Source organism: Aphis gossypii, chromosome 1 (assembly GCF_020184175.1).
Source record: "Aphis gossypii isolate Hap1 chromosome 1, ASM2018417v2, whole genome shotgun sequence".
NCBI lineage: Eukaryota > Metazoa > Arthropoda > Insecta > Hemiptera > Aphididae > Aphis > Aphis gossypii.
Window position 1 is genome coordinate 83,175,844 of NC_065530.1, and position 26,695 is coordinate 83,202,538.

At 29.8% G+C, this 26,695-nt stretch overlaps 1 protein-coding gene across 1 annotated transcript in view; it reads right to left on the reverse strand.

Annotated features, from left to right (window-relative positions):
- LOC114132164 (homeobox protein caupolican-like) overlaps window positions 1–19,338 on the reverse strand; it is a 61,911-nt gene extending 42,573 nt beyond the window's left edge. The window contains 2 exon segments of the mRNA XM_027997585.2: window positions 18,493–18,633; window positions 18,636–19,338. Of these exon segments, the coding sequence (XP_027853386.2) occupies window positions 18,493–18,633; window positions 18,636–18,764 (270 nt within the window). The 5' untranslated portion in view covers window positions 18,765–19,338.
- Window positions 19,339–26,695: the final 7,357 nt, after the last annotated feature.

Here is a 26,695-nt window from a genome sequence, read left to right on the forward strand (position 1 = left end):
GCACTTTTATATCGATATTTATCGACCGCGAGATGCGGTGTTTCGGGCGCCGCCGAATAGAAGACGTAGTTCACACATCATAACAATCGATCGTCGTCGGACAATAGTCGGTTAAGATACGGTTTCCAAAGCGCGAAATAGCACCAGTAATACTGTTTTTTGATCAGCCTTTGTGAGTTTCACCAGCGTTTTAGTTGATTTTTAAACTTGTCTAAGTGTGCGTGTGAATACTGCAGTTATATTTTGAACAATAATAAAATTCTTCTAACATAAGACGTGTTTAAGAAGACGACGACACAATTATATTAGGTTAATTCATTGCCAAAAAATAGAAAGCCGATAGGTAGATGAAATATTTAAACACCGGGAAAGTGAAGGTTTTTATGAAATATTAATAAACAGACATTTACAACGGCTGCAACGCCGCGTACACGTGGACTTTATTTACAATACGAAATACGAATGCAGAAATGCTGCACATTGTGCGTTTGTATATGATTTGTGCGCGCGATCGTTGCAATACATATATATACCACACGTGATAACGCGTATACTACTGTCATAATTTATATATAATATACGATATTAATATTTATTATATATATTGTGTGTGTGTGTATTTGTATACGTTTCATATACGATCTATATACTTCTATATAGCCGTCGGACCTCCTATCGTCAACCGCGTACTATTATTATTATTGTAATATATTGGTATGCGACGCGGTATAACAGTACACGTTGTTCGATCGTGATTTGTTCGGTATCCGTTTCACAATTATTATTGTATTGTAAGCCATTCCACGATGGACGACTTGAACGTATACCTATACATACTCTAAGGTACGACAGCTAAAGTATACGTCATATGGACATATTATTATACGAAGCATATCGCAGTATAGGTATGACTTATATTTTGAACGAGCTACACAGAAAAATTATCCGTAAACCGAAGCGGTAGGTTAAAAAGAACTTTAAAAATAATGGATCCTGCTGAACTTCGTTTTTGGAATTCTAAATTTAAATATTTTACAAATTGATATCATTGCGGGCACCAAAAAGGTATTTTTGTCATAGATTTTTGATTTTTTCTCGTCGAGCTATATGTGTAAGATATAGATTATATAGGAACAGGGCAACTGCAGGCTACACCATTGGATTATAATAAAAGCAAACAGTTTTCTTTTTTATGCGATTGAAATAACATTTATTTTTTTTTGTGGAGACCAAACCTAGCAGAAAACGTAATGAAGGTTCGCGTCCTTATTCGTAACTGAGTCGGAACACGTAATATGGGTAGGTTACCTGTATCGTAATAGCGTCGAATAATAATTATTCGCCCATTTTATATCCCAGAAATTTTCACAAAATTCAAAGAATCATACACGTCAATCCATTTTTGCATATTATCCTTAGCACACCGTTTGATTTTTGATGTTGAACATAATTCCTATACGGTGTGCATTTGTCTGTTCGTGAAATGGATTATTGTTTGTTTAACAGCTATAGCACTATATATTATAATAATATATAGCCTACTAACTATAGCAGACTGCAGACATCGATGGACAATAGTATAAACCACCTACCTTTATTAACGCGTTTATTTATTTAGTTTACGAAACGTAAATACAAGAAAGTGCTTATGCACACGCACACACTGACACTGATATTAATCATTATAATAACGAAAAGATAATACTTCGATTTATTCAGATGAAATGGTTATTTTTACATTCGTGTAGGCTTTGCCGCGTGCCCGGCGATCAAACGAAATGTATAGGTAATAGGTACCTATTTGAATAATTATAATATATATATTTATTCTATTTGATATTCCTAATGATATTATTATGCAACTATGTAAGTAATGGCGGGGTAAGTATACATTATAGTATATGATACATCATGAATGTACCCCATATACAAGGATTATTGTTGTGATAATAAGATCCTTCGGGACTTATTTAAAAAGAAATATTTTATGAAATAATATTTTTTAGAAGCAAATAAATTTAATATTAACATTTATGTTTTTTTTTTTTTTTTAATTGTTATTTTATTATATCTTATTCATATTAGTACATATTTAATATTTATATACTATAAATTATAATAATTATACAATATACTAGTTTTATATAGTGCATGTCTATACTCTAAGTCAGATGATCCACGCGATGACAGTAAAACGCGGTAAGGTTGTAATGTGTAATCATGATAGTTTAAAGAGGGTGATGTGGATGTCACCTTGAGTTGAGAACAATATAATATAAGAGTTGTCATATATATTATATGTATAGGAATATGTTTTATAATTTGTTTTAACTTAGCTGTTTTGCCCTACTTAATATAAACTCAACAATTCATAGGTTTTTTATGGGTTATTTATATAATTATATAAGTATTACTGCGTTTATAGGCTTAACTAAACTTTCAAATTTAAGAAATGTTTTAAGCCTCCACTTAGATCATTTGTTCATAATATACACTAATTACCTTTTTATGCGACTTGTATTTGTGTAGTAATTATTATTATGAACGCTATTACCTATGTCATATACCTATTATAATTTATACTTAGATAATTTATAATTTTATTCGAAGGAGCGAGTATATAAGACAACCGAAAACTGTAGACGATGAGCGTCTATACAACCTAAAAACTTATAAATAGGTAAATATAACTACGAATATATAAGTACAAATGTACAATGTACAAACGTTCTTTCGCTGTAAGTCTATTTCCTCGTGACTCGTAGTATATATAAATATGATGATGTACAACGTATACAACTGCACTTATATAATATCGTATTTAGGTATAAAAGGATACCCCGTAGGAAATATGATGTGGTTTATTATTGTATTCTTTAAAAAAACATTTTCTACTACATATATATATAATTTATGTATATACATGTATTATGTACGTACAAAAACAGTTACTGAGCAACGCTTTTTATTGCAGGACAACAAACTTATATAACAATTGCATTAAGTCGCGAAAAATTTGAATGCGCATTTCGCTGTTATTTTTCCGACGTGTATTATTTAAATATAATATCTACGTGGACTATTTTTATCTGTGGACCTACGAAATTGCTATATAAATACATAACACTTAAACTATATATGTGTATAAATAAATGTGTGCATTATTGTTTAGTTTGCGTACAAATGGACAGGACAAATTCGCACTTTATATTTTACATATATATAAGGAAAAAAATACTGAAAACCGCATACGATATCATTTTAACAATGGTCGTAAACTGTCTGAACCTATAATATACCGGGGAACGTAAAAAAAGAGAAATGTACAGTAAGGGAGAAAGGAAACCGTGGACCTACTAAATTAGTATATTATACAATTTATACTACTTGTTAATGAATTAAAAAAATATGTAGTTACATTGATCTTTGATAGTATATTGTTTGAATGTGAGAAGTAGCAGATACTTGAAAATTAGAAAATATATATATTGTATATTATACGTATATACTTTTTTTAACAATAATAATTGATCGCTAAAACGTAAGACTGATTGTTTTATATCTTAATTCCATTGTATACAACGTTTGATATAATATATAAGTACATAGGTATTAAATATTAACGAACTAAATAATGTTGAATTTGTTCGCAACTTCCAAATTAGAAAGGCATAGCTGCAATACAACACGACCGAAGTCAAAATTGTCTGAGCGAAACATATAGCGGTAGATATAGACATGTTGTTTTCGGAACTTAGAACCGAAATATAGTGAGTGCAAAAAAGCAAAAATATAAAAACGAAATTTTCGAATAATTTATACGGCGTTCAACACTATATACCCGTGACTCGCAGCAATTAAAACGATACGATATCGCCCTTTTGTCCCCGTCGCCACTGCCACCGCAGTAGCGTGCGAGTATACCTACGTGTAATACGACGTACAATAATAAATAATAATAATACATAATATTATAATAATATAATATAATAATAAACGCGCATAATATACTCGTGAGTAGCCTATGTACAGGTAAGTGCCTACGTATAAAAGTTTCAGGTAACACTATATAGCTGGTGTCTGGTGTACTGCTCTAGGTACGCGTTATAAGTATTATAATATATATAAACCTATTCCTATATATATATATTACAACTGACCCAACACGCTAACACCACTGTCCTGCACGGTGCAGAGCCGCATCAGTGTGAAACGCTATTACAATGTGACCTCTTAATGGTGTTTGAACAATGCGTTTATGTTATATTCGTTTCACCAAAAAGGTGTTATTAGCCTACCATCGTACATATATATATAGGCGCGTGTATATGCGTACACATCATATATACAATGCGGTTAACACTGTTTTCCGCTGCTTCCCGACGGAAAGGTTTTATTTTTTTTCCGAGTAGCCAAAAAAAAAAAAAATACACTAATACATATATATACCTAACTAATACACTGTATACACATAATATATATCTCTAGGCGTATGCAATAGGTATAGGTATATATTATATTATGTGACTCGGTGTGTGTGTATATCCGATACAGCTGGAAAACTGCGATGTCGCTGAAAAAATGTCGAAACGGTATGAAACGGTAAATCGTGCATTATATAATATAATATGCATTATGTGCATTAATGTAATACACAATGAAAATAGTTTTAAATAAAAAAAAAATAACACGAGTGACGGATGTCACCGGGTTTTTTTTTCGGCATCGTTTCGGACACAGGTGCAGCAGGGTTTCTGCACAGTGGTGTGCGGCGGTCGTGTCGGTCGCGATACATAACATCATTAATGCATTATTAATATCGTACCGTATACGATCGCGGACATTAGAATATAATTATTATACGATATATAATATATACGATATTTTGGATAGGGTTTTATTATATTATGATAGTGCACGCGCGCGCAGCTAACGATTTAATAATGTGCGGTCGGTCGTCTGTTTGTCGTGTCCGCGGACAATGCAATATTATATATTATGCGATCGCCGCCGCCGCTGTTCGAGTGAATTTTTTTCCGAATCGTGTACTTGTAACACTACCAGACGGAGAAAATACGCGATGTCGTTAAACCTGCCGCACGCATCAGTGAATTTGTTATAGAAACCGATATATAATTACATTGCAGACGCAATACTAGCGCGACTATACATTAATATATAAGGATAAATATTTTTGTGATTTGTTGTCTCGCTGTGGACTCAGCATCAAATAGGTAATAAAACATTTTGCGATACGGTGAAAAAAAACCGTCCATTTAATGTTAAATAACATTTAATATAAATTAATAAAATATATATCATATATTATTCGCAATGCGTTTTGTACTTTGTTAATCGGTTTTATTTTTGACTAAAAACTATATCAAATGTCGATCATAATTGATCAAAATATTGTTTTAAGTATATATTATATAAAAATCGTATATTATTCAAAGAAATATTATAAATATAAATATAAGGAATATTTTACTTGTACCTATAATAGTAAATGCTATAAAATTTTATGAGGGTACATCGTTTAAAAAAAAAAGTTTCAAACATTTAGTATAGTCGCGAGTCGTTTGCAGTCGTATCAGAAAGACCCATCAAGAAAAAAAACTAACTATATTGCATGAGACAAAAAAAATGTATTATCAAACATATTATAAAATAAGCACTTCATAAAGGTTTAGTTTGATCGTTAACACTAATATTGATGGTTATTTTATTAGAGTTTTTTCCCCCCTCGAAAAGGTATAGATGCATCAAAATAGCCGTAAAGAATCAAAACTGTCAGTAAACCTACTGAAAATTGATATTAATGATGTATATCGTACTCTGTATTGTATGTATATTATACACTTATATGACATATCGTTGTTTATTAAAGTATTACGGCGGTTAGGTATAATATACTTTACTATGCTGTGAAGTCGTGAGAATTTATACAGGAATGACGTTTTCAAAAACGTCGAAAATGAAAATGAATAATAACAATATAATATATAATACGAACTGTGTATACGATATGATGGCGGACTCTTTCGCGCATTGTCCCGCAAGAGACTCGTGTGATGGACATTTTTGTACTGGTCACTTCGAAGAATTCGAAAATACGTGACACGGATATAATTGTAAACGGACAATAGTCGATAAATATTGACGTTTCAAATTCAATGTCGTCGGTATGTTCTCAAGTTTTGAACGGTTATATATAAAGGTCGGCTTTTTGGCGTACACAATCGACGCCGGCAAAATGTGCAGTGCTGTATTGTACGTTTTTCTTCTGGCACGGGTTGCATCTAAAAACCTATACAGGTACACATTCTGAACGGCATGACGTTTTATTACGAGATCGGTCGAGCGAAAAAAAAAAGAAACGAGTACAAATCGTAAAGACGAGACGTTTGGTGGAATCACGACAATATTATGGTGTATTGGTCGATCACGATTCCATTAGGCACGCGTAACAAATGACTGAAATAATAATATAATATAATGTACAGAGAAAGTATAACGATTCAGTGTTTTTAAATATGTGTATTATTACTTATATTATTATAATATTTCTGTTTTTACCGAGTGGTACAAACGTGCACAACATAATGTAGACCACACGAAGCTTATTAGCTTATATAGTAGTACCAAACTACCAAATTTATGTAACTCTCGTTGTATTATGCGATGTTTATAGAATATTATATTAGGCGCTATTATTATATTGTGGTATAATATTTAATGTGGCGAATTTGTGAAATACCGGCCATTATAACCGGAACCGATACATCACGTCGGTTTTCAATAATACATTTATGTGGTTCACTAAAAGTGAATTTACCCCGGAAACTTTCCTTTTGCCAAAATATTTGTTCAACACTCCCGGCACATTATATATTTATGTTATGTTAATATGCAAATGTCCGGTCCGCGCGCATGATAGATCGCCCGAGAAAATGTAAAAGAGAACGTAATTGTTATTGTCATTATAAAAATATATAATACGTACAATACACATAATATACATGCCAGTGTATAACAATAATGCGTTACGTAATGAAAACACCATATACGTATATTTAATGCTGTAGAACTGCATCCTTTTTATACTCACGACACACTCGCATATAATAATATTCGTTTAAATCATTCAAAAATGAACACACAACTTTTTTAACATTCTCGCGAAGAGCAGTTATTTGTAATAAACGTTAGTGTATCTATGATAAATGTGCCTTATCGTTTTTTTTTCCGACCAAAAAATGCATTCTAATAATTAATAATAATTATTATAAATAACGCGATATGCCTACATTATAATTTATATTTATTGTGCGCATACAACATAAATATGCACCTAAGTGCGAGTTTTAAACCGCGGTTTCGACGTCGAAATTACATTTTATGAAGTAAATAGTGTTATGTACCTACGCTGTGAAGTTTAATACAATATAATATATTATAAAACTTTTACACCATAGTATATTATTATATTCTTAATTTAAAATACAAATCGTATTATTCAAAATATATATATTTAAACATTAAACGCATGTAAATTCGACCTTATTATATTATTTTATACAACATACGTTAAGGGGATTATTATTCCACACTGCACGTGAGCCACCGCGATGAGGGGAATTAGTATAAAATATACAGTGTAGCTTTTCAAGCGGATATTTGAAGAAAAATCAACTTAGACAGAAGATATAATATATAATAATATTGTGTACTCGTGTTAAATCCTATTTTTGTGTAGAAATTGAATAAATTCAAATGATGGAGTTATTTTTTTTTATTATTATTCGTTGTATAAATATACAGAAAGGTTAAGTTTGGCACTTTGAAAATTCCCAAGAATACCAAAAACTGTCTATAATGACAATATTTTTTGATTATTATAGAAAGTTATATAATATATATTTCTGGTTTTTTGTATTTTTTTTTTCTACATAAATAAAATGATTAGACGTAAAAAGCATGATGCGTGTGCAATGGTTATAGATTTAAAAAGTACTCAACTGAATTTAACGAAAATTTCAGAGATTTCTTGGAAGACTCGGGAAGGTTGCAAGTAGGTTGATGAAATATAAACTATACTATAGATATAGTAACAATAATAACAAATGTCGTATTTTAAAGTTGTTGATTTTCGAGGGCGAAGGTATGATTAAACCGATTATCTCATGAAGTTATTATACTTCAAAGTACAACATTTGTTGATGAAATGCGCCGAAGGCGGATTGTCCACATCAGCCGTATTTGTCCACAAAGCGAAGTACACCCATATCGACATGATAGTGAACTATATATATATATATATATATATAGCATCATCAAACTTGCATAATTTCGATAGTTTATGTTATCTTCTGACGTCTCTCGTTTTAGGACATATTTATACACTTAACTGCAGTGAGCATTTATTTTATACGGTTTATCGAATTTTAGTTTTATTATTAAGTTATATGAAATATTGGTCAGACTCAATTTTTATTTAGTATATCTACAATGTTTTTTTATTTTATTTTAATGTAACAAAAATTATATACTATATCAATTCCACTAAATTAGAATCGATTCTCGTTAATATATATAGTTTGGTACATATAAATGAAACTTAATGTTTTGTTTTTGATATTTTTAAGCAGTTGATGCTTTTTAAAATTGAAACAATATAAGCCATTATTTTATTTGCTCTAATAATTCGTAAAATAGAATTTATTCGTTCACACATTTTCTTTATAATATTTCTCTTGCAGAATCCTTAAGTGTTTCAGTGAATTTCACGGAACTCTTTACTGGGATTTAATTTAAGTGATATTCCCAGAAATTCCCTATACCTATTCTACGAATATAACCAGAATGTCATGATTAAACCATTTCTATTATACAAAAAAAAAAAAAATATATATATTGTAAGTACATTAAGAATGTTTGCTAATAATATATTAAAAATATTAATTTTTATGTTATACCCGTATGAAATTTCATACATTTTATAGGTAAACCATTATACGATTTGTGCAGGATCTATATCTCAAAAGCCGGACGCTGTATTATAATTTATAATAAACAATTTAAATATTTTACTGGGTATGAATAAGCAGTGTGTAACTACGCGTATATAATATTATCACCGTTAGTTAAAATTGTTGTTGTTGCCTGCAGCATACAGACATTGTACATAAAATACAAAATTTGGATTTTGGGAATCGCGTCCATTCGAGATAGATTAGGACAATTATTTAACAAAAAATAAAAATGAAAAATATAACAATGACCAAAAACCGAAACCCAAAATTATTGTTTAATGTTTTTTTTTTAATGTAAATATGATAATATATAATATAATACTCTTAGTTAAATAATTTCGATCATAAATACGTATACGTAATTTGTGGAACGGAGATGATTGATGATGGCATGTGTTACACACATACATACATACATATATATATATATTATATACGTACACACAAACTCGTATACTATACATACTCATCTACGCATACACATATACATACGGTGTACATACACATATAAGCACACCCATATCATCTATAGACGATACTTCGTATAACTAAAAATAGCGATCGCAACAGTGACGGCGAGGATGAGTGGGCGAGTATGTGTATACGGCAGACGGATTCGCGAGAGGTGGTATTCGAGCTTGGGGGTAGGGGAGGGTCGACTGCAATTTCGGCGGTGGTAGCAGTGGTCACTCGCGACGTGAAGGGTTGTGTGTGACATATTGACCGTTGTCCCCGTAGTGCACACGCACACACACACACACTAGACGAGCCTCCGCCGCAACTATGGGCTGTTGCCCGTGTCCCTTTTCAAAACCCGTTAATTAATACCGTCCACTTGCTAATGATGGGCTACTGAATTGTTTCCCGCGCCCGCCGCCTCGTCTGCTGTTAATGAATTATGAAGGGCTACACCATAAGTGGCATTGTGCCCCTAGGCCCGTAATATGTCACCACGCTGCACGCCCTCTTCGACCGCCGTCCAGTTCACCCATCGCCGCCGTCCCTGCACTCCGACCGACCCACTGTGCGACCACGACGACGATGACTACCATCACACAATGTATATTTTATTATTTTATTATTATTATTATTATTATAAACACCTTGATGGGGTTTATTATTATGATTTTATGATTTTTTTTTTTTTTATGATCGCTGTTGGGATAGTTGTACACAAGGTGTACGAGAGTGTAGCTGGGCGTTTTTATTAGAGTAAATAAAAAAACAAAACAAATAAAAAATATGGAAAAAAACCATAAATCCTGCTATGATTTTTCACGAAAAGTCTTCACGTTGTACTCTAGAAAACCATCACCGACGAGTCGGATGCACGAGGATTTTGGTATCATATTATGTCTTTACGCCGACGGTATCTACGCCGACGGCGTAAATGGAACTGTACAGAGGAATAAACGCTGCGTTATTCGTCGATGATAAGCAACAAGACGTGGACAAAATAACGCATGCAATACACGCTGAATCGTCATATCAATTTTCCCGGAACCAAGGGTGAACTATCAATATGTTACTCTTAAACATACCCTTCGGTTCTACGAGTACACGCTAATATTTTTAATTGTCTTATTTTGGAAATTTTTCGGTTGCTTTTATTCTTTAGATGAAATAAGAATTCCCGAACTTATAAAAAAAACCGGTTGAGTTTCAAATTTTTCATATTTTTGAGTGTGTGTTCATTCAACATTTTTATAATTAAATAAAGAAATCAAAGGGATCACGATATCATACGTAATTTGATCTCATTAACGATGGGTTGTACATTTCGATTCACAAAACGATGAGAAAGGTTCAGCTAGAATTTCGTGTGCGTATTAACCGATATGAAGTGCAAACCGATGACTTAAACTAAACGATTTCTATAGTGTATTTCAAAACCGCTTATAGGAAGTCGAGAATTTCTTAACGTGGATTAAATAATAATATTCCGTGTTTCTGATTTCGTTTTAGGAAATATTGTCTATAATATAGTATTATATAAGTGTTATAATTTAGAAATATAATAATTTTATGTACTATCGTCGTAAAATATGTATGTTGTCATGCTATATTTATGAAAATGTATGACGTCAAGTTGTATGAGGATTTATAAGAACTATGTTTATACTAAACTAATAATAAAACTTCTTTTGATTTGAATAATGATATCAATTGTAGATATATATATATTATGGTATGTATTTTAAATGTTTAATAACTTAACAGCGCTTACATTTTAGTCTGTGGTAAAAACTAAAAGGAATAGTGTATGAAACCCCAACGAGAGAGATCCAATAAAACGGCCATAATATTTTTTATGCGTTTTCTGATTGCGATCTAAAATCGCTTTCGAATTGAACAAAAAACCTCAGGTCGTTTGAATGTTTTGTGTTTCTTATCTATTATTATATTGTAGGCACGATGAGAGTATTCGTTCAGCCATAAATTGTACGAAACGTTAAAACACCGAGACAGCATAGGTACCTAAAATTTGACATTTTCAAACTATAAAACAGACTTTTACCATAAGTGTATATAATAAGTATAATTGGACTAAACCAATCGTCTCTTTTTATTAATATTTATTTTTATCGTGTTATTTTCTCAGGGTATGTGACGTGGGTTCAGTATTTGCGTATTGTTCACATTGATCCCTATATGTATATATTGTTGATAAAACACTTCCAGTCTGAAATAGGGTGCGAAATTTAAATCCTATTTGGATTATCTGATTATACTTGTATGTATATAAAAAATATATTTCATTTAATATAAGCGGATAATTATGTATCAAAAGCAGAGGTATTTACTAGGAAATAAACCCATATAATAATAAGGTATGGAATATACAAATAAACATACGTTTTACAACAAAATCAACAAAGTCTCTAAATGCATTTAAAAAATAAAATTATTTCACAGAAATCAAAAGCTTACATTTATCATATTTTATATCAGATATACCTAATACGTGTTATTCTTTCTACAGATTTTACAACCTTTTTTTTCAAGCCTTTATTGGTACTTACATATTATTTAGTATGCTATAAAAAAAAATAATGCACAATTCTGCTTTTGCTAAAAATATTGTCCATATAAAATATTTTATATCTATAATAAATTAATATTTTTGTTGGCGAATAGTTAGATATCAAAGTAGAACTTTTTGACTCTATTCAGGTTTCGTGTTAAATTAATATTATAAAGTGTATTATGAAAATTTTACTTTCATCCAAAAACTATCAAATAAAATTTACATAAAGTATAGGTTAATGAATAAATTAGCTGTATTTTATTATTTTACGTTGTTATGTAAATTTACTCTTAAAATTGTCAGGAAGTTGTTTATTCGTTGTTTAATATTATTTTTTAGCGTCTAGTAAATAGTTTTTTGAAATTTATAGCAGGTACCAATATTACACTTTTGAATCATATATTTTAAAGGTTTTTAATATATGAATTATCATACTTCGATCGTACTGATAGGTAATTTATTTTATGCCGCGTATTATTATTATATATAATTTAACTGTTGTCGTATAATTTTTGAGTACAACACGATTCTTTCCTTTAATATAATTTTACATCTCATGTTTAAAAAATTACTAGAAACATTTACTCATATTATTATCAGGTATTATTAAATATTCGATCATTTAGATATTAACTATATAAGTAATTAACATAAATATGCTTTCTTTGAACGAAAATTCAAAATAACGATGTGTTGTTGCATATAGAATAGACGATTAAAATTGTCAGATATAAATATCCGATTGAACAGGATCGACGCGCTCGTATGTGTGTGTGTGTGTGTTGTTATGTGCGTGTGTGATTCCCACGGGTGCACAGAATGAACAAAATGGGGCGTAAACGCGAGCGCATGAATATTAAGTAACCGTTTTTAATTATAAAATTTACCGTTTGCACGGACTTCCTGGGTCGGTGTCAAAAGTTAACTTCCCCGTTTGTGTGCGAACGTCGTGTGTATGTGCCCCTATTGTTCATTTACCCCCGGGTGTAGCTCGGCATACTACCATATATATATATATGCATGTATAATATATATACACATTTATGTGTGTGCTTAAAGATACTACACCAAAGCCAATGCCGTGTACGTTCGCGCGCCCGCTTGTGTGTGTGTGTATAAAACGGTCATATAAACAGATCCCACTGCAGGTGGCCGGCACAAAACCCCCCCGCGAGCACGATGGCCAAGGGAAAACCACCTGACCCCGAAGACCCCTATTAAGTTGACACAGGTACCGGCTATAAATTTCACCATAACACACACACGCGCGTATTTATAATGCATATATATGCATTTATATCGGGGACCCATATGTATGCGTATATGTAATATAGATCTATATTTGTATATATATATATTATATTATGTATGTATAATATTATTAAACCGTATATGTGTGTATTATGTTCGTATTACCGTTGAAATCGTCGCCCTTGTAAATTTATCGCAGTTTTTCACACATCTCTCTCGTCCTGTCTCTCTCCCATCACACACACACACATACCCTCTTTCTTTCATTCTCATTGTGCTCCTGACAAGGAAACAAAACAAGTTTCACCAAAAGTCAACATAAAGAAGTACTTATATACGCCGGGGATTCGTGTAAGTCTATATGCGTTCTTATACTTACAAGAAACTATTGACAGTTTACATACGCGTATATACATATAATATATATATAGGTATATGTATGTTAAACTATCGGAAAACTTTTTTTTTATTTATCTAGTTTTTTTTTTAACTTTATAGGTAAATACACTCGAAACAAAAAATATATAAAAATATATAATACATAATAACTCGCGTAATTTTTGAAAAGTACCGTGAACTGCACGACTTCAGAAAGTGATGTGGTATTCGTGCGCTTCGCTATTATCTTCGGTCGAGTCCGCATGAGCCACAAGAATAATATTATTGTTTGTATAGTACCAGCTATTACACCAGTAGATATATATACATTATATATTATATAATATTTATTTGTTAAGCATTTAAAATCAATTATAGATCATCGCGTTTTAAAACATATTTTATTCCGAGAAAAAATAGGTTTATACTATATACTTAATATCTTTTTATATTTCATGTGTCAATGTTCACATTCGAGATAATGAGTACTAAGAAAAAAATGTAAAATGTTTATTAACTATATTGTTTTCGATTTTGTGATTTTTTACAAAAATAAAATCAGTATTTGATACATATTTTAATATATTACCTATATAATTATTTAAATAATTGAAAATTATACGTCTACAATAAACATAAAAATGAATTATACGCTGTATTATATGTTTTATATAATATTTATAATGTAATTGTTGTTATTGTTTTATAACTATTTGATGAGTTATAAAATTAACCTCTCTACATATACTAAAATTATGTTTAAAAACTGATACTATATTTTGGGATTAATTTTTGGTATTCCATCAAATGTAAATTTATAGTTGTAGAACTTTCCACATGATATACTGTAAACGTGGATAAAAAAAATCAATATATTAATTCAAAATCATCATATTAAAACTGTAATAATATCATATATAAATACTAAAAAACAATAATATAATGGTGATCGGTCTATGCACAAAAAACTATAAGTTTACATTAGTTTATTTTTGTTGCTGTAATAACACATGTAGATATTGTTATTAATATTTGAACGTAGAAGTATTATTCAATACTATAATATATTGTAGGAGATCGAAATTGTTACATTAAATGTTATTCAATGATTAAGTACCTATATTATTAAGTTTATTGTGCAGATACGATTAATGAAAATAAACGAAAAGACATATATTGATTAAATTAATTAGAAAAATTCAATAATAAAATTAGTTGATAAATTGTTTTCCTCTTTTGAAATTAGTTTCCAATGTTTCAATGTTACATTATACCCATTACCTATATACATAGGTTATTGTATCATTTTCTAAATATAATTTGACTTGAATAGGTAGTACAATAATATACTTATGTACGTAATAATTTAATGACGACATTGATACGACTGAAAAATTATTTGTTTTATAAAGTTCCAATTAATATATATTTAGATAATATTAAATGCTAATATACGTGTTATATTCAATGTTAATTATTTATTTTTAATGTTGTTATAGTATTTTATAGTTAATTTAATTTTAATTTTATTATTTTGTTATATATCTACTATCTAATGTATATTTCTTCCTCCCCGTTATTCCCATTTAAATTAAAAGGGCCGGTTTTTATATAATCTGGGTTGAAAAACCATTATTCGGGGTTTCAAACTTTACGACTTATTCTTACAAAAAACTGGTGGTACTACATTATTTGTGTATATAATACAATATAATATAGACAAATAGTGGCGCTATAATACTTGAAATACCGGATCTGCCTTTATTATACAGTTTAACATAAAAGTAACAGACATTGTGTATACAATGATATACCATATAAAGCAGTTATCTAACATTAAAAATGTTTTACTATGATGATTAAAAATAACAAAATAATTTTAAATACTACCAAAATGAACAGGATAATAATTTTTAATTATTTTATGTGTAATAATATAAAATAGCTTACCAAGCTACCTACTTAATGGTTTATTTTATTATAGATATTGAAATACGATAACGAAATAATGGTACAATAACATTGAATAATGTAAGCTGGAATATTAGATAAATTATAAATTTATCATATAAATGCTTTGATTAATTTAAAACCCTTAAACGTTATATACATAATAAACGCGTCGAATTTCAATAAACAAAATATCCAAATACTAAATAAATGTAATTCATATTATATTAACACAGAAATGAATTTAAAATACAAAAATAATTTAGTGCAGTATATTCAAATCAGTTGTTGACAAACCACGTCATTTTACATTTTTTATTTTCGTTTTTACGGAATGTCCTATGTAAGTAATAATATATTGTACACTACACTACACTACTACAGTATGTTTGTAGATTATTAACGTTGGAATGAATTTCGCTAAACTCATTATCTTATATCAATCAACAGTGTAAATGTTTTACATATTTCTTAGCAGCGGAAACAATCTCATTTCATATATTTTGTTAAGTTTTATAGTTAACAACAATTTTTTACACATAATTTGACACTTTTATGGAAGTCCACGCAAAGTTCATGTATATTTGTACTTTTTGAATAAAATTATAGTAATTTTGAACCCTATTTTTCTTAGAGTTGTTAATAATCTAAGTATAAAATGGTATTAACTATATAGTAAAACGTTGTAGGTATAATAAAACATAAACACAATTTTAATAGTTATTTTTTCTAATTGGTGATTTCAGAGTGCAGGTGCTAACTTTATTTACTTATTAAACATTTTATAATTCATAATAATATATTCTTTAGCATATACATTAACACATAATGGTTGTACTATTTAATATAAATTATAATAACAGGTATATTATAGAGTGTACATCTCATAAAACTCAATTTACTACAAAAATATGCTTTCATGATTTATTAATGTAGTTTATTTTATCAATTAACGATGTTGTTTCTTGACTAATTTTAACTAATGAGTGTAATAAATATCTACATTGAAACATATTTAATTACAAATCGAAAATAAATATAATATTTTTTTAATAATTGATTAAATTATTATAAATAAGGTATACTTTAATATTTTAATGTACATAATATTTGTGCGCACAATTTTATAGTTAATAAGTTTTAGCTTAAAACTATTAAATTAATTATTTGTATTTAAATATAAAATGTTAATCTTGATAATATTATTTAGTTTAAATACTTCAATAATTTCAATGTTACCTACTCGTATATATTAAGTTAACTAAATACTTAATAGATTTCAATCAAACGCCAACACTAAAATGGTTTATTACAAGTGAATAAAAATAATATAGAAAATTGTTTAATAATACGTTTAGACGCACAAATCAGCACGCCCATCCATATTATAATAATATAGTAGTTGCGTGGGGTGAAAAATTGGAAAGTAATAACGACGGCTGTTATTTATTTTTATTTTCAACCTAATAAATAAACTAAAAACAAATAAATAAATAAATAAATCTTCATTATTTACTAATTTTGATAATGATTAATTAACAATAACTACAGTTATGTACTTATGTATAGTGTCATAATATTTCACTCGTAATTGTGTAATATGATAATAATTTAACTATCTAACTTTATACTCATTCTAATAATAATTATTAGAATTAGAATTATTATTATAATCGATAAATATTGAAAATTTGTGTCATGAAATATATAATATACTCTATATAATTAATAAAAACAATCGTTTAAAGAAAGTACGGCGGTGGCAATCTGAAGTTATTATTAAAAATAATATACTTTTAACATAATTATTTGTGTGTTTTATTGAACTGTGATATTTGCGAAGACTTGATATTCGATACTAATATAGAGGGGAATAGCAATCCTATTATAAACATGCTGACAAAACATTTAAAAGCATCAAATTAGCGTAACGAATTGATTAGTAATATAAGGGTAACAGACCTTAAAGCTTAAATCCATTTTAATATTACGTTTTAATACGTTTGGTTAAAAACTATTGTAAGTATAATTTAATATTTATACACTACAATTACTAAAGCAATAATATTAATATATCATAAAAGTTTACTCAATCAGTATTAAGTACCTATATATAAATAATTCATTACAAGATTTGTAATATTTTTAGATGTATCTATGAATAAACTAAAAAAAATGCATTGAAAAGATGTAATTTTTAAATTTAAATCGTATATAATTTTTTTAAGAACAATTAATTGAAGTGTACGCTGATTTTTTTTTATTCGAACAAAAAAAAAATCAATGTTTTCAAATACATATTAATTGAATTTAAATTTCAAAATGATAACTGAAAAAATATTGTAATGATACCCGAGCATTAGAATTCGTTTACTTGTAATGCCGAACAAATGATGAAAATCTTAAATCATATTTATTTAAAATAAGATAAAAGTTTGATGTTGGTATTTAAAAACTATTTGATAGCGACTCGCGGAACACAAACAAACAAATACAAAACATAATGGGTCGCGTGTTACAAACTTTCGACGAGTGTATATAGATAGAACAAAAATGCGTTATTTTTAAACGAATGCCATCGCAGAAAAAGAATGCTCCGCGCGTACCATAAAATTATGTATATAATATATTATATATGTATTATATAGGTATCTCTCTACATATATGTATGCGTTTGACAGTTGATAAATTCGAATATTTATATGATCGTCGACAACCGCGGGCAATAATACTGAACGTTGGTATAATACGAAACTCGCAATTTTATACTTTATGTAATTTTTTAATAACACGATATTGAAACGAGTGGTGTCATATCGCATGCATAACATCATATATGGTCGTACTCACGTGCGAAGACGTCAGGTACGAATCGTCGGACGTGTTATCAGCGTCATTCTGACGAGCGTCGGCGGTCGCGACGGCAGCGGCGACGGGACCGGAAGTTCCGTCCTGTAATCTCTGCGAATGGTCCAGCTGCTGCTGCTGCTGCTGTGCAGGTGAGGCTGTAGCGGCGGCGGCGGTGGTGGAGGCACGGGCTGGTGATGCTGCTGGTGCAGATGATGGTGATAATGGTGCGGTTGTTGCTGCTGGTGATGATCCCAGTAGAAAGGGTCCATCATGACGACGGTGGCTTCGAAATATTACACGTATATAGACTACGGTCTATGCGGACTATCGCACTTCAGCACGGCCCGGCGTGGCACGTTTGTATGCAATCTATTATACACAGTCGGTCGGCGCGCGTCTGGCGGCGGCGGCAGCGTCGTCGTCGGTTGTACGCGGTTAGGTCATCGTGCACACGCGCGCAGACACGTGCTCGATATGCTGTATTATACCTATTATAATATTATGGCGAAAATGTATTTATTTATCTTTGTTTTGGGGGGGAGGGGGTTTTGAGACGGATTTTGAAGTTCGAGTCTTTACCATGCACGTACAGGCACTAGAAAAAAATTAATTTTGTGATCGAAACCGGAAACACGCGCGCAATAATTGCGAGACGAGAAAAAATTCGAACACTCGGCCGAACGTATATTTATATTAATTATGAGTGACAGAGATACGGTGGCAGATAGTGAGAGAGAGAAAAACACGGGAAACTTTGACGTCGGCGACGACTATATTATACACTATACGACGACGACGACAACGACGGTGACGGCGACGGCGACGACGACGGGTAAGCACGACGCGCGCGACCGACGGACAACGTGCGTGTGTGTTTGTGTACACGTGTGCGTATGTGTGTGTGTGTGTGTGTGTGTGTGTGGGAGCTGGCCCGGCCCCGTACTGGCGCGCGCGTTCCGCCCGTTGATAGGTTGATTACGTCACCGTTCGCCCCGATATATACGCACGTTGACGGTGTGTGTGTGTGTGTCACGTGAGTGTTGGCGAGTGTGCGCGTGCGTGCGTGTGTGTGTGTGTGTGTGATACCCGTGTACGTTTGGATTAACGACAAATTGCCCCGGGCGCCACTTTCCGCATAAAACAACCCCTAAACACTAAATCCACTCCTTTCTTACACCCCCCCATCCCCGAACAAGCTCTTCCAATATTAATACGGTCACTGTATATATATATGTATATTGCCGCCGCACGCATTTCCTTTCGCCACAGATTTTTTCCACTATACATCCGTTTAGGTACATTATATACTCGTCGTCAACACCTCTACACTTATAACGTATATATATATATATAAATAAAATATACGAGTATTATACGACTGGGACAATATAATATATAGGTACAATAAGCAACAACGGTTATAATAATGGAAATATTTTCACAATGGCATACATATTATATTTAAAACGAATATACATTCCAGATCGCTGTATTATTTATCACTTCGATTATATCATACTCGCAATAGAAATAATTTTTATAACTTAGGTATAAGTTACATAGGTATCTATATATAGTTTATAACTTACATAACAAGCGTTAATCCGTAGAACGATTTGTTGTATTTTACCAATTTCAACTTAAGTGAAAACTTTCCATGATTCTGTATACTATATAATATTATATGAAATCAGAAAAATGTAATTCTTTTTAGTCTGACGTCCAAATTAATTTATTTCATATACCTGCAATCGACGCCAAAAAATATTGAAAACTAATAACTGTATAATTTAAGCTGTATAGACAGTGTTATGTGAAATTTAACTATAATAGGTAAATATTATAAACAATTTACTATAATATTTTCATTTCTTGTGTATAATAGTATTCAAGTTACATTCGTGTACATAGCGCACGTCAAACGTTATTACTTATTAGTTGCTTAAATTTGCTATGAATTGTAACTGCAGAATGTCTGTACTGTAACCCATGGTTGTTTTGTTTTTTAGTTTTTACATTTTATAGCTCTAACCGTTTCAGAATTATAACCTCAACTAAGAGGGTCATCCTATATATACTTAGTTGTTACAAAAATATCAGCATCATCAGTTTTTCCACTATTCGATGCTTTTGGCTATGAGGGGAACAAACAATATTACGTACCATTTCCTTAAACAACACCATAAAACATGTATTGTTGTTTTTTAGAATTACATCCAACAAAAAGAAATACTAAAACTACAAATTGAACTACTTTATTATTACAGTGAAAACCTTTGAATTTATTTATAAAAAATAGTTTTTGAATTCTTATAAATCTCAGTTTTCTACAATTTGAATTTTGAACACCGTATACAAAATTTAATTTTAATTCATTATTTATTTTTTTGTAAGTACTTAATTTAATTTTATGATATATAATTTATAAAATAATAACGAACCCTATTAAAACTGATCAAATTTCGTTAGGTTAGGTTAATTTATACTCTATTTAATGTTTAAGCAGACAAGTTTTGAACTGATATTTTATAAGCAATAAAATACATATATAATATACAAACATTAAAAATTAAAATTATTTAATTAACTCGGAAGATTAAATAGATGGTTTATATTTTAACTCATTTAGTTCTAATAATAATATAATAATATTATATAGTATACCTATAACCGCGAGTATCAATTGTCTGAAATACCTACCTATTTAACGATATTATTTGGACGTTTTAATAATTTAACAATATACATAGTAGGTATATAATAACTTTAAGCTTAATAATTTTGTACTGTACAATATCAAATATGTTTAATGTCAATATACAATTATTTGTTTGAATTAGTTAACTTCAAAATTCTTATATTCTAAAATAGTATTGGTACAAATATTATATATAAGTATATAAATATTTATCACGTAATAATGAATTGATGAATTATGCATAAAAACGATGCATGAGATTTTTAAAACTTATAACTTTTTTTCTTAAAATAATATGTTTGATATTTTAATCAAGAAATCATTTATTTAAAAAAAAAATAACATTGTTAAAATAATATCATAATTAATGTTTAAATACATTCTGTTGTAGTGCATTATTGTATAACTATTATAATATTACTACTGGGTTAATTTTACAATTATCGTTTTTATCAAGTGGACTCTTTTTTAGTACCTATTAAAAATAAATCTCCTGTTTTTAAATAATTCTATTAACTTCTTTGTAAAAATAGAGGTAATAATTTTGGAATGTAAATGATGCAAAAATTATATTTACCATTAAACTTTTGAAATAGTATTAATTAATATAGTAAATTAATGATTTAAATATAGTGTATTACAAATATTAATGATTTTCATTTTACAGAATTAATGAAAAAACCCAATGTGATGTTTTATATTTAAATATTAACTTATTATTATACTTTCATGTAATATTAAAATTTTATTATAAATTCATTTTTGTGAATTTATTTTATAACATTGTATTTACAAGCATATTATTGCCTTCTATATTATTTTACAGTTTAAAATTTTATTAATATGGTAACTTACAAATATAATATATTAAAAATAAACATGACCAGAATGAAAATAAATAATCAAGATTATCGATTTTTATTGTAAGGTATTGTTACCAAGGACATATTATTTCGTCTAGACAATAAGAACGATAATTTTTAAAAGGAATACGTGACTAGAAGGGTGGTTGACATTTTTTAAATATTTTTGTCGATCAGAAATCTAACCTTCAGGGTAGGTACTATTACGATGTTATATAAGTTAAACAACTGTCCAATGATCCATTTGTTACTTACGTAATTAACTCCATAAAAACCATTAAAATAATAAAAAAATATGGAAAATGTATTATATACAAATATCATATATTATGTATACAGAGCTGTATATCTATTATATTTTTTTTAAATGGGAAATACATTTTTAACTCGGTGTACTTAGCTACTAAGTCTTAGAATATTATTCAGTCACAATATTCTTATGGAAGCACAGTATTATTGTACTTTTTGTGTGCTCAGTGACAGACGTAACATAAGAAATGCTACGGTTTTTACACCTCTACAATTATATATTGTTTTTATAGCCTATTACCAGGCCAACAATTTTAAATCGATAATTTTTTTTTTTTGAGTTATTAATAATTAATTATAATATTTTAATTTTAAATAGTTAGTATTAATGAAGTTTTTATTTTTTCCATCACTCCTCAATATTTAAAATATGTAAGATTTAAGTGTTAACCGAATTTTCGAAAAGTAAAGAATTATTTAAAATGTAGGTATTTAGGTATAAGGTTTGAAAAATGTCAAATAATTTGATTTTTTATATCCGATAGCTCAAAAATACATTTATTGTGATATCAATCTGCAGACTCTCTTGGTCTTGTGGGGTAAAATAAAAAAAAATACCTTACCCTAAATATAAACGCTATACATATATGACGTATATATATATATTACTTATATATACATTATACCAACATAGCTATAAAATATAAGTTACACATCATTGGCTATGACACATCCAAACCAGACCAAACCTAATTTCACTAAATAAGTATATAAATGATAAGTTATATGAGTATATAAAGTGAATAAAATGTCATGAAAAATTCTTGAGAACTTATAGGTACGTGTAGATACACCTATCTAATTAAATAATTTAATTCAAAATAAATAAATACATTTCCTATAATAAATCGATATTATTAAATGCAAATACCATTCGTGACAATATAGTACTTATAGTATAAATTAAAGTGAAATTTCACAAAACAAACTTGCTTAAATGAAACAATAACGAGTAAAAATAATAAATATCAAATACTATATCTATATAGTGCTAGCCAACATACGTCACTGGCATGTCAACAGTATTTAATATATCGTATTCTATACCACCTTCCATTACGTATATTATTATCATACTTATTTACTCTATAAAGATTAGTGATGTATGTATAGTATACGTATCGGAATCACAGAAATATAGGTTTCTTGTTTCGTTATAGTTGAATAACTATTTATTTATTTAATTATCGTTTAAATAAATCATTTATCGTGATTATTGTTTAATATGCTCGAAACTTTGAACAAACAAATTCGCTTATTATATTTATTTAGTGTGCACTATATTATTATTTATTGCTATATTATATACATAATATGATATAAAGTATTAATAATAGAGCAATTGATGTTTTTTTTTCGTACATCCTATATTATAATAATATATTATATGTTAACATGTTTATAATACGTACGCGATTACTCGTAATAAGATTTACAACTGTGAATTGTAATCGTGCGTGCGCGTGTAATACTTAGAATATTTTAACATATTATACAGTTGTAGTACCTACTACTTACCATGTATATATACGATAATATATTGTATTTCTTCGCTATTATTCGGACAATCTACGTCGTCGGTGTATCTTTCTGCGACTAGGTATTACGCACGCATTATATATTAATATTATATCCTTGAGTGTGCATTACCTGCTTCAAAAGCGTTTTGGAAAACGCACGAGACCTTAACGCACTGAATAACTCGTGTATATACACGGCAGCGGCTTCGTCAACAGTTTAAAACTGAAACCACATGCAAATATTCAACAGTTTTCCGGTGCATGTATTATATAATAATACTAACTATATAATATTATATATGGTGTTGCCATTGTAATATTTCCGTGCAAATATTTTGAGCTCGGTGGTATAATATCAACTTGCCAGACCGCCGACGCGTCTCAAGGTGCAGTAGGAGGGCTAAAATCCTTTTAAAACTTTCTAGCCCTTTCCCACTTCGACCGCCGGTCCTCGTCCTTTTTCTTCGTATTCTTCGGCACATCTCGTCTCTCTCTCTCCGGCGTACCCCTCGACAACCATCATCACGCCACTACATCTCCTCACGACCTTTCACTTTTACTTTCTTTCTCTCACTCCTTCCTTCTATGCGTACTATGATATTTACCATTACCATTATTAGTTATTACTATTGTCATAATTAACCCTGTACCTCGCGCTTAACAGTAGTTATAGCAGTATAATATATATTTATATATATTACAGTGAACTGTGTATATATATATATACATACATATTCGCCCCAGGTGTCTGGGTATACAGTGTAGTAATATTAGTAATGATACCCTTCACAGAGAGGGACCATATCTTGTGCATACACATATACACTTATACCTTAACACAAACCCGTGTGCGTGCACGCCCGCGAAGTTCAATTTTACGGTGAACTTTCGCCGGGCCCCGTTGTGTTGTCGACTAATTAACATTTTATTTCTCCCGCCCGCACGTCCTTAGGCTATCAACGTTGCTGTTGTACTTTCCAACATTATAATATAGTGTACGCGATGAAAATACACCACACCACCGCCTGCAGTTATACTACCGCGCGCTTTATAATACAATATATATACCGAAGTACCCATACGCGTGTTATAGATATAAAGGTATATATATATATATATGACGAATACTTCCGTATGCGTATTCTACATGCATACTTATATATATATGTGAATATAAATATATAGGTACATGCTGGCGCGCTCGTAATATTATATTATACGAGTAAAGTATATTACGCGTATATACGGTATCTAACTCTTAATAATAATAATAATAATACTTTATTCTCCGTCTTGTCGCGGTGTCCTCTTCTCCATCCGACCGAGTCACAACCTCATCCGCGTTTCTATCGTGGACCGACGAAAACATTCTCTACACATCTCCCTTATACTCTTTACTTCACTACCGAAGTTGTAAATATTCACCTCAAGCAACGCCGCCGTCGTGACTGCCGGCTGTTAACGACTACTAATATTAATATTTCTACCTATATACCTCCAACTTACTATATTAAATGCGACGACGTCGCGACGTATGTCGTAAACATCAGATGCGAACCGCGGAGTCGGTCTTGGGGGCGAAGACGAATATTGTGTAGTGGGTACGCGTGTACGTTGTACCTACATACTACATAAGACGTTACGCCGAACTTGTTTTCAACAGTGCGTGTGATGTATAATACTCGTATACGAATATTATGGGTATATATAATATTTAATATTATGTTCTTCGATCCCAGTAGCCCCCAGAGAAAATCGTACAGAATTGTGTATAATGTGATATGAGATTTCTTATACTTCAAAAACGTTTTACCGAAAAGAACATCGTGTAGGTATATATACCGTATATATGTACCGTGTTCAAATTTCCAAGAGATTCTATATAGTAACTATTGTAATATTATAATATATTTTATGTATATTATATAGGCAATAGGCATATCAGCTGTATAGGTACTTTCAATCATGTGCATATCGTTTGAAATCTGTAGGAACTTAAATATCACATACAATATTATGTATACGAATAAATATTTTACTTTCTAAAATGCTATAGGTTAAAAAACATAAACAGTATAAGTAATACGCTATATCATGCTTATTTGTATTGCTTGATTAATTTATTAATATATAGACAATTTTCAATATACATTATAATCTACTTACAATGAATATTAGATAAATTTTTATATGTATTTTTAATGTTTAGTTATTTATTATTAATGTGAAAAAAATGTTTAATTTAGTTTTTATTTTACTATAAAGAAATACCTATGTTAAAATAAATGTATACACGGTATATGTATATGTATATGTTTTTATTAATATTTCAAGTATTATAGGTAGGTATATAAATACATAAAATATATTACCTATGAAGCTAACGCTATATGCATTTATCATTATTTTTTATTTTTAAATAAAATTCATTTTTTAACTATACCATTTTTTTTAAAATTCTCTAGTGAACAACGTTACCTAAAACTTAAAAGTGTTTTACTGACAATTTTATTTTAAACCAAATGAAATATCGTTTTTTAGACGTAAGACACTACCGAAATGGGTTAGGGGACTCTATAGAACTATTGAAGTATTGCTCATGTCCTTTTCCTGTCAGAACTATGTTGTTCGCCTTTTTTTTTTTGTTATTTCTTTTTAAAACGGCACCCCATTTTCACGGACTATAGAACGTTATACATACGTATTATATAGGTACTCTCGGTAATCCGCACAAATTTCCGCCGATTGTCCATAAAACATAAAAAATGCGTTACACAGGTTAAACAACAAAACGAACAGGTTTTTCAAATTGA